This window comes from Scyliorhinus torazame, chromosome 18, assembly GCF_047496885.1.
Source record: "Scyliorhinus torazame isolate Kashiwa2021f chromosome 18, sScyTor2.1, whole genome shotgun sequence".
NCBI lineage: Eukaryota > Metazoa > Chordata > Chondrichthyes > Carcharhiniformes > Scyliorhinidae > Scyliorhinus > Scyliorhinus torazame.
The window spans coordinates 163,992,047-164,003,272 of record NC_092724.1 but is presented as its reverse complement, the minus strand read 5'-3'; the positions used below and the strand labels follow the sequence as shown (position 1 = coordinate 164,003,272).

General features: G+C 44.9%; 1 protein-coding gene across 2 annotated transcripts in view; it reads left to right on the top strand.

The window, feature by feature from the left end:
• The first annotated feature begins 881 nt into the window (after positions 1-881).
• ca10a (carbonic anhydrase Xa) overlaps positions 882-11,226 on the top strand; it is a 689,036-nt gene continuing 678,691 nt past the window's right edge. Inside the window, exon 1 of one of the 2 annotated variants that reach the window (XM_072483835.1) lies at positions 882-1,988. In XM_072483835.1, the coding sequence (XP_072339936.1) occupies positions 1,928-1,988 (61 nt within the window). In that variant the 5' untranslated portion in view covers positions 882-1,927. The remainder of the gene's footprint in view (positions 1,989-11,226) is intronic. The other variant, XM_072483836.1, reaches the window with a different exon arrangement.

Here is an 11,226-nt window from a genome sequence, read left to right as displayed (position 1 = left end):
TCTCGCTCTGATTCCCTCTCTCTGATTCTCATTCTCTGATTCTCTTTCTCTCTCTGTCTCTCTCCCTGATTCTCTCTCTCTGTTTCTCTCTCTCTCTCTCTAATTCTCTCTGTTTCTCTCTCTCTGATTCCCTCTCTCTGATTCTCTCTCTCTGATTCTCATTCTCTGATTCTCTTTCTCTCTCTGTCTCTCTCCCTGATTCTCTCTCTCTGTTTCTCTCTCTCTCTCTCTAATTCTCTCTCTGTTTCTCTCTCTCTGATTCTCTCTCTCTCGCTCTGATTCCCTCTCTCTGATTCTCTCTCTCTGATTCCCTCTCTCTGATTCTCTCTCTCTGATTCTCTCTCTCTCTCTGTTGCTCTCTCTCTGATTCTCTCTCTCTCGCGCTCTGATTCCCTCTCTCTGATTCTCTCTCTCTCATTCTCTCTCTCTGATTCTCTCTCTCTGATTCTCTCTCTCTCATTCTCTCTCTCTGTTTCTCTCTCTCTGATTCTCTCTCTCTGATTCTCTCTCTCTCGCTCTGATTCCCTCTCTCTGATTCTCTCTCTCTCATTCTCTCTCTCTGATTCTCTCTCTCTCATTCTCTCTCTCTCATTCTCTCTCTCTGTTTCTCTCTCTCTGTTTCCCTCTCTCTGATTCTCTCTCTCTGATTCTCTCTCTCTGTTTCTCTCTCTCTGATTCTCTCTCTCTGATTCCCTCTCTCTGATTCTCTCTCTCTGATTCTCTCTCTCTGTTTCTCTCTGTTTCTCTGCTTCTCTCTCTGTCTACCTGTGTGTCTCTCTCTGTCTCTATCTCTGATCGCCTCTCTCTCTGGCTGCCGCTGTCTTTGATTCTCTCTCTGTCTGCCTTTCCCTCTCTCTATGTCTGTGATTCCTGCTGTCTCTGCCTGTTTCTTGCTCTGTCTCTCTATGTCTGTTTGTCTCTGATCCTCTTTCTCTCTGCCTCTTTCTGTCTGTCTCTATCTCTGTCTGGGTATGTCTGTTTTTCTCTCTCTCTGATTCTCCCCCTTTCTCTCTGTCTCTGATTCCCTTTCTCTCTGTATCTCTCCTGCCTCTCTGTCTATCTGCCTGTCTCTCTCTCTCTGTCTGCCTCTCTCTCTGATTCTCTGCCTGTCTTCATCTCTCTTTCTCACTGCCTCTGATTCACTCTGTCTTTGTCGCCCTGTCTCTCTCTTTGTCTCTGATTTCCTCTCTGTCTGTCTGTTTTTCTCTCATTCGCTTACTCTCTGCCTCTCTCTGTCTCTAATTTCCTCTCTGTCTCTCTGTCTGTCTGTCTCTCTCTCTCTTTGTCTCTCTCTCTCTCTGTCTCTCTCTGTGTCTCTCTCTCTCTCTCTCTGTCTGTCTCTCTCTGCCTCTCTCTCTCTGTCTCTCTCTGCCTCTGTCTCTGATTTCCTTTCTCTGTCTCTCTCTCCGTCTCTCTCTCTCTGATTGCAGGAATCCCGGGATGTTGGGAGGTTGATGAACAGGGACAGTCGCCGCCTGGGGGAGGGGGAACCAGTACATTTTTTTTCCAGGGGAACTTCCAGTGGCCGCGGGCACGGAGAGAAGAAGCAGAAGTTTATCGGTGGAATGTTGTTGGGATATATTATTTTTCCTGCTCTTTCCTGATTCGCGCGCTGTGGGTCGGACGCCGCAGTATTCAGAAGGAGCAGGTTGGTGGGTACCGCGGGTTCGAGTCCCGTCTCTCTCCATGCTGACCATGACATTACAGAGCTGCCTGGATCAGCGAAGCTGCCCCAATATCCTCTCCAGCTTCCTCTCCCAAGGTCTGGCACTGTGAGGCCACATAGTGCTGCGGGCTCGGTGTGTTTTGGAATAGCTCAGCCTGCCTCTACTCCCAGCTGTCGTGATGAACTCGGATTAAATATTTGAAATTGCATATAAAAGGCAGAAGAAAACATCTTCGGTGCAAATACCGGAATCTGCAGAGGATGGAGATGATTTGGGAATTATTATTTATTCTGCAGGCTAATGTTTTAGTCTGTATCTCAGGTAAGAGGCTTTCCGGTGTTGCTGTTCTAATGCCTCTGGTGTTTTTTTCGCAACTGCTCCGGCGATTTTATGCAAAGCAAAAGTTATCCAGTGACATTAACACAAACCATCCGGACAACATTGAGTCCAGATTGTATCAGCTTCGTTTATTCAATTTGAAATGCAGTTTTCCATCTTTTAAAATATTGATGAAGGAATCGCTTCAAGTGGTGTCGGATTTAACCCAAATTTTCATCTGGACTAAAGCTGGTGAAGTAATCTGTTTAAATTTAAATTGGATCCCCATACACTCCCCCTTCCCCATTCCTCTCAAAAACCCCTCCCTACCCCCACCCTATCCCTCTCCCTATCCCCCACTGCCTCCGCATCCCCACCCCACATCCCCACCCCCTCCCCATCCTTCTCCGTAGGGTCAGGGGGCTGATAGGAGGGGGTCAGGGGGCTGATAGGAGGGGGTCAGGGGGCTGATAGGAGGGGGGGGGGCTGATAGGAGGGGGGGCTGATAGGAGGAGGTCAGGGGGCTGATAGGAGGGGGGGCTGATAGGAGGGGGTCAGGGGGCTGATAGGAGGGGGTCAGGGGGCTGATAGGAGGAGGTCACGGGGCTGATAGGAGGGGGAGGGCTGATAGGAGGGGGGGCTGGTAGGAGGGGGAGCTGATAGGAGGGGGTCAGGGGGTTGATAGGAGGGGTCAGGGGGCTGATAGGAGGGGGTCAGGGGGCTGATAGGAGGGGGTCAGGGAGCTGATAGGAGGGGGTCAGGGGGCTGATAGGAGGGGGTCAGGGGGCTGATAGGAGGGGGTCAGGGGGCTGAGAGGAGGGGGTCAGGGGGCTGATAGGAGGGGGTCAGGGGGCTGATAGGAGGAGGTCACGGGGCTGATAGGAGGGGGAGCTGATAGAAGGGGGGGCTGATAGGAGGGGGGGCTGATAGGAGGGGGGGCTGATAGGAGGGGGTCAGGGGGCTGATAGGAGGGGGTCAGGGGGCTGATAGGAGGGGGGGCTGATAGAAGGGGGGGCTGATAGGAGGGGGGGCTGATAGGAGGGGGGGCTGATAGGAGGGGGTCAGGGGGCTGATAGGAGGAGGTCACGGGGCTGATAGGAGGGGGTCGGGGGGCAGATAGGAGGAGGTCAGGGGGCTGATAGGAGGGGGTCAGGGGGCTGATAGGAGGGGGTCGGGGGGCAGATAGGAGGAGGTCAGGGGGCTGATAGGGGGGTCAGTGGGCTGATAGGAGGGGGTCAGGGGGCTGATAGGAGGGGGTCAGGGGGCTGATAGGAGGGGGTCAGGGGGCTGATATGAGGGGGTCAGGGGGCTGATAGGAGGGGGTCAGGAGGCTGATAGGAGGGGTCAGGGGCTGATAGGAGTGGGTCAGGGGGCTGATAGGAGCTCAGGGGGCTGATAGGAGGGGGTCAGGGGGCTGATAGGAGGGGGTCAGGGGGCTGATAGGAGGGGGTCAGGGGGCTGATAGGATGGGGTCAGGGGGCAGATAGGAGGAGGTCAGGGGGCTGATAGGAGGGGGTCAGGGGGCTGATAGGAGGGGGTCAGGGGGCTGATAGGAGGGGGGGCTGATAGGAGGAGGTCAGGTGGCTGATAGGAGGGGGGCTGATAGGAGGAGGTCAGGGGGCTGATAGGAGGGGGTCGGGGGGCTGATAGGAGGGGGGGCTGATAGGAGGGGGTCGGGGGGCTGATAGGAGGGGGTCAGGGGGCTGATAGGATGGGGTCAGGCGGCTGATAGGAGCTCAGGGGGCTGATAGTAGGGGGTCAGGGGGCTGATAGGAGTGGGGTCAGGGGGCTGATAGGAGGGGGTCAGGGGGTTGATAGGAGGGGGTCGGGGGGCTGATAGGAGGAGGTCAGGGGGCTGATAGGAGGGGGTCAGGGGGCTGATAGGAGGTCAGGATGCTGATAGGAGGGGGTCAGGGGGTTGATAGGAGGGGGTCGGGGGGCTGATAGGAGGGGGTCAGGGCGGAAACAAATAATTTAAACGGGCGTCCAGTTAATGGATGGCGTCGTCTCCACTCCCGGGATTATAGGCCGTCTGAATCCATTCCGCAGACAGCACTGAGCTCATCCTGTGTCCTCCTGTCTATTTGAACTGTCCTGTCAATCCCGGCAGGATAAATGCGCCGCATAAACCGCATCACCAGCAAACCAAAGTCAGGTTCTGTTGCAGAGATATCCGATTTCTAAAACACAGTCCGAATATACTTGTGAGAGAGCGAGTGTGAGAGTGAGTGAGTGAGAGAATGTGTGACTGAGAGTGTGTGTGTGAGTGAGAGTGTGAATGAGTGAATGTGTGTGAGTGAAAGCGAGTGTGTGAGTAAGTGTGTAGTGAATGTGTGCGAATGTGTGTGTGAATCAGGGAATGTGTGAGTGAGTGTGTGTGAATTAATGAGTGAATGAGTGAGTGTGAGTGAGTGTATGCGTGGATGAAAGTGTGACTGCGAATGAGGGAGTGTGTAAATGAGTATGTGTGAATCTGAGTGAGCGTGTGAATGAGTGTGTGTGTGAATGAGTGAGTGTGCGTGTATTAATGAGTAAATTTGAGTGTGTCTGTGCATGTGTGGGAATGAGTGAATGAGTGTGTGTTTGAATGAGTGAATGTGAGTGAGTGTGTCTGTGAGTGAGTGAATGTGTGAATGAGTGGATGTATATGTGTGTGAATGAGTGAGAGTGTGTAAATGAGTGTCTGTGAATGAGTGAGTTTGTGTGTGTGTGAATGAGTGAGTATAGTGAATGTGTGTGTGTGTGACTGAATGAATGTGTGGGAGTGTTAGAGTGAGTGATTGTGAATGTGTGTATGTTAATGAATGCGCGTGTGTGAACAAGTGAGTGTGTGCGAACGAGTGAGTGTGTGAATGAGTGTGTGTGTGAATTAGTGTGCCTGTGTGAGTGAGTGTGTGTGAATGAGTGTGCCTGTGAGTGTGTGTGAATGAGTGTGGCTGTGTGTGAGTGAGTGTGTGAATGAGGGGCTTTTCACAGTAACTTCATTTGAAGCCTACTTGTGACAAGCGATTTTCATTTCATTTCATGTGTGAGTGAGTGTGCATGAATGAGTGTGTCTGTGTGTGAATGAGTGTGTCTGTGTGTGTGAATGAATGTGTCTGAGTGAGTGAGTGTGTCTGTGTGAGTGTGTCTATGTGTGAATTAGTGTGTCTGTGTGTGTGTCTCTGTGGGTGAATGAATGTGTCTGTGTGAATGAGTGTGTCTGTGAGTGAGTGTGTCTGTGTGTGAGTGTGTCTGTGTGTGAATGAGTATGTGTGAATGAGTGTGTCTGTGTCTGTGTGGGTGAATGAGTGTGTCTGTGTGAATGAGTGTGTGTGAATAGGTGTGTCTGTGTGTGTGAATGAGTGAGTGAGTGTGACGCAGCCCTGCCTCTGCTCAGTTCGGTTTTAGTCTCTGCACTTTCTCCACATTCTCCAACATACCTTTAAATAATTCTAAATATGTTTGAAAATCTTGGATAAAACGACACCAGTTGTGTTTTTAAATCGATCACTTGCATCAAAAGTTGAGCCTGTTTAAAAGATTGACAGTCAGAATCTTTAAATAGAATATTAATGATGTGCTCGAGTTTCAAACACCAATCCCTCTGAATGATACCGTTTGCACGTGTCTGCTTCTGTGGAGGGTCTGGAGACAAATACACTGGGGACAGGGGAGGGGGAATTGTTGGACCCGAGCTGTTGGGAAAGGAGAGAGACTGTGAAAGGACTGTGAACAACTCGCCTGGTTAGTCCTGCCTTCCGCAATTTAAATGTGATCACAGAGGGAAACTGGACCCACTGAGAATTGCATCCACCACCCATCTTTCCACATGAATGATCACAGCAGCTCTCGCTATAAAAACAACGATCACACCTTCCACAAATATTGACATCTCCTTCAATGAAATCGAACAATACCCAACGACATCCAGAAATATTCCTCTCTGTGGCAATGAAGGAAATATTTGCTAATCGTGAGGAAGCGAAGAGCTGGCAGCTGCAATGACTGCTCTGGACTGACTCTTCAAAACAGACACCAAGCGATTCTTAACCGGAAACCCACAACACTCTCATTCAGGAAACAAGGAAAACACTTGAATCCATTAATGTGGTTTAAGGATTAAATTCTGAGTTGGCTCCTCTCGCCCGAATCTCATTACAATCTTTCATTAACACCTAACCAATCAAACCAGCAACCTGACAAACAGGTATTTTAGCAATTCGAGACGGAAAGTTAAATCAACAACTCACACTAACCAGAGATTACAATTTATATCAATGACTCACGCCAACCAGTGACTAATGTAATAATGTATTTCATGAGCACACATTAACCAGTGATTGATGTGGTAATTTATTTCACTAACACAACCTAACGAGTGATTAAAGTTAATGTTTTACAATTAAACCATAAACTAACCAGTGATGAATATCCCGAGTTATTTCCGAAATTCATTCGAACCTTGATTAACATAATCATGTTTCAGTAACACCAACCAACGATAAACATAATCATGTCTTACATTAACACGAACTAGTGATTAACACAATCGCACATTTCAGTACACTAACCATCAATTAACATAATCATGCCTTTCAGTAACACTAACCAGTGATTAACATAATCATGTGTTTCAGTAACACCAACTGGTGATTAACATAATCATGTGTTTCAGTAACACTAACCAGCGATAAACATAATCTTGTCTTTCAATAAGATTAACTAGCGATTAACATAATCATGTATTTCAGTAACTCACCAGCAATTAACATAATCATGTCTTTCAATAACACTAACTAGTGATTAACATAATCACGCCTTTCAGTACATTAACCAGCGGTGAACATAATCATGTCTTTCAGTACACTAACCAACAATTAAAATAATCGTGTCTTACAATAATACTAACTAGTGATTAACATAATCATGTCATTCAATAACACTAACTAGTGACTAATATAATCATGTCATTCAATAACTCTAACTCGCGATTAACATAATCATGTGTTTCAGTAACACAAACCAACAATTAACATAATCATGTCTTTCAATAACACAATCTAGTGATCCACATAATCATGCGTTTCAGTAACACTAGTGTCATGTGAGAGTACCTTTAAGAAATGGGTGTTTAAGAAATGTACCTTTAAGAAATGGGTGTTTATCAGTGATGTCAGAGTGTGGGTGGAGTCTGTCAGCTTTTTACTTTCGTTTTAGGCTGTTTGCTGCAGGGTGTGTTTTACTTTCGTTTTCAGGTGTTGGAACTGAAGCCAGACAGAGCAGGTGTACTGTTGATCTCTCTGCCATGAAAAGACTATCTCTTGATCATTTGGTGAATTCAGAATTATAAATGTTCTCAGTAGTGAATGTAAACCTAATGTGCTTCTGTTAAAAGGTGTTTCTTTTGTCTCCCGGATGTTGTTTGGGAAGTTATTAAGAATTACTTAAGGGTTCTTTGGGGGTTGTATTTGAATTGATGGTTGCTAAGATATCACTGTATGTTTTAAAAAGGTTATCTTGAGTTCATAGAATAAACATTGTTTTGCTTGAAAAAATACTTTTCCATTTCTGCTGTCCCACACCTGTAGAGTGGGCCATGTGCTCCCCATACCACAATCTAGGAAATGTTGTGGGTCAAGTGAACTCCATGATACACTTTGGGGTTCTCTAAACCCTGGCCCATAACAAATTGGGGGCTCATCCGGGATAAAAGTCTACCTATTGGATTGGCTTAGTGAACTTAAAGACAGTGAGGGGTGCGCATATTGTGGGTGCTTTTCAGGTGTGGTATTCTAGTTGAAGTGGGGAGTGTGTTGTGGACAATGGCTCTTTCAGAGGCTCTGAAGTTCTTGGGGGTGGAGACGGTCACTGCAGTACCTTACGGACAGAGGCTAAAAGCAGACTGTTAGATTTGGCAAAAACATTGCAGTTAACATTACCTGACAAAATGCGAAAAGATGAGGTAATTATGGAGGTGGCTAAGCATTTAAAGTTGCCTGAGATACAGTTTGACTCATTGGAAATGGCAAAAAATTCAGTTACAAATTAAACAAAGGGAACATGAGAAAGAATTAAAGCAGTTTGAATATGCGAGAAAGGAAAAAGAAAGAGAGAGAGAGAAAGAGATAGAGAGGAAAAAGAAAAGGAGAGAGAAGAAGGGAGAAAAGAAAGAATAACCCTAGCAGAACAAAAAGAAAGAGATAGGAAGGTACAGATCAGGGAAAAAGATAAAGAGAGAGAGTTTGAACTTCAGAAAATAATCATGAAACATGGCAGTCAGTTAAAATTGGGAGACGTAAAGGGAAACGTACAGTTGGATGATAGTGATGAGGATAGTGAGGAAGAGCGTCAAAATCAAAGGTTTGGAGAGAATCTATTTAAATATGTCCAAGCATTGCCAAGATTTGATGGGAAGGAGGTAGAAGCCTTTTTAATTTCATTTGAGTAGGTGGCTAAAGAAATGAAATGGCCACAGGACATGTGGGTATTACTGATTCAAACAAAGCTGGTAGGTAGAGCTAGTGAAGTGTTTGCATCACTACCGGAGGAGGTATCTGGGACGTATGAGGAGGTGAAAAAATCCATCTTAGGTGCATATGAACTAGTGCCTGAAGCCTACAGACAAAGGTTTAGAAATTTAAGGAAAGAATTTGGTCAAACATACATGGAGTTTGAAAGGCTCAAACAGAGTAATTTTGATAGGTTGATAAGGGCTTTGAAAATAGACCAAACGTATGAAGCTCTCAGAGAAATTATACTTTTGGAGGAGTTTAAAAATTCAATTCCTGATGGAGTGAGAACTCATGTGGAAGCACAGAGGGTTACAACTGCAAGATTAGCAGCAGAAATGGCAGATGATTATGAATTAGTTCATAAATCAAAGCTTGGTTTCCGACATCAGTTTCAGCCTGTGAGGAATAGAAACTGGGGACATGAGAAATACTCAAGCGGTAAAGGTAAAGGTGATTTGATGGGAGATAATAAGGAGAGTGTACCTCAGATTAAAAAAGAAATCCAGGAGGGTGGAAAAGAAATGAAAAGTTTAAATGTTTTCACTGTAATAAACTAGGCCATGTAAAGTCACAGTGTTGGTGGTTGAAGAAAAGCACTGGGAAGGCAGATGTGGTAAAACAGGATAAGACAGTGGGGTTTGTTAGAGTGGTAAAAGAAAGCCCAAGGGAAGCGAAGGATGTGCAAAAGATTATACAGCGTGATCAAGAGGTGATTGATAAGAAGGTGCCAGATCTCTTTAAAGAATTTACTTGTGTGGGTAAAGTTTACTCATGTATATCAGGAGGAGCAGGTAAAGAAGTCACAATTTTAAGAGATACGAGAGCTAGTCAATCTTTAATGGTAAGGGATGAGGAGTTATGAAGTTTGGGAAGAATGTTGCCAGAAAAGGTGGTGATATGTGTAATTCAGGGTGAGAGGAGTCGTGTTGAATTATATAAGGTAAGGTTGGAAAGTCCAGTGAAGAGTGGTGAAGTGGTAGTTGGAGTAATAGAGAAACTATCTTGTCCAGGAATACAGTTTATCTTGGGTAATGAGGTAGCTCATTGGCAGGTGGGAATGATGCCTACTGTGGTTGATAAGCCAGTGGAGAATCCGACAACTGAAGTGTTGAAGGACGAATATCCTGGGATTTTTCCGGATTGTGTAGTAACAAGGTCGCAAAGTCACAGGTTAAGACAAGAGGAGAAATCAAAGAGTGAAGATGAAGTTGAAGTACAATTATCAGAAACGATTTTTGATCAGATGGTTGAAAAAGAACAAGACCAGGTGGAGGATGAGGCAGATATTTTTAGTTCAGGAAAATTGGCGGAGTTACAACAAAAAGATGTAGAAATAAAATGGATGTATCAGAAAGCATATACGGAAGAGGAATCTACGTGTATACCAGAGTGTTATTACCGTAAAAGTGATGTCTTGATGAGAAAATGGAGACCTTTACTTTTGCAGGCAGATGAAAAGTGGGCAGAAGTTCATCAAGTAGTATTGCCGGTAGGGTATAGAAAGGAGGTGTTGCGAGTTGCACATGAGGTACCAGTGGGAGGTCATTTGGGAATAAGGAAAACTCAAGCTAAAATCCAGAAACATTTTTATTGGTCTGGACTACATAAAGATGTCATTAAATTTTGGCAATCATGTCACACATGTCAAGTGATAGGGAAACCTCAAGCAGTGATAAAACCAGCGCACTTAATACCCATTCCAGCATTTGAGGAACCTTTTACAAGGGTCTAAATTGATTGCGTAGGACCGCTTCCTAAAACAAAAAGTGGGAATCAATATCTTTTGACAATGAATGTGTCTACTATGTTTCCAGAGGCCATTCTAGTACATAATATTACAGCAAAAAAGATTGTGGAGGAGTTACTTAAATTCTTTACTAGATATGGACTACTCACAGAAATACAATCGGATCAAGGATCAAATTTTACCTCGAGGTTATTCAAAGAAGTTATGGATAGCTTCGGACTAAAACAATTTAAATCAACTGCGTACCATCCAGAATCTCAGGGAGCGTTAGAAAGTTGGCATCAGACATTAAAGACAATGTTGAGGGCTCATTGTCAAGATTATCCAGAGGATTGGGATGAAGGAATTCCATTCATACTGTTTGCAATTAGGGATGCACCTAATGAGTCAACCAAATTTAGTCCTTTTGAACTAATTTTTGGTCATGAGATAAGAGGACCACTTAAATTGATTAAGGAAAAATTGGTGAGTGAGAAATCAGAAATTACATTATTGGATAACGTGTCAAATTTTAGGGAATGATTAAATAGAGCAGGTGAATTGGCTAGACAACATTTAAAAGTTGCACAAAATGTGATGAAACGGGTCGCGGAGAGGAAATCCAAAGTTCGTAGTTTTGCATGTGGAGGTAAAGTTTTACTGTTGTTACCAGTGGTAGATGAACCTATCAGTTACCAGTGGTAGATAAAAGCTAGGTTTTGTGGACCTTATCAGATTGAAAGGAAATTAAGTGAGATGAATTATGTGGTAAAAACACCAGATAGAAGGAAGACTCACCAAGTGTGTCATGTGAATATGCTTAAAAGGTACTTTGAAAGGGACGGAGAGAAAAAGGACGAAGTTTTAATGATTCTAACTCAAAGTGACGAACCAAATCCAGATGACTGTGAATTTGACATACCTCAAATTAAATTGGAAAACGAGGATGTTCTTAAAAATTGGGATAAATTGTTGAGTTACCTTCCAGAGGAAAAACAAACTGACCTGAAAGAGTTATTGA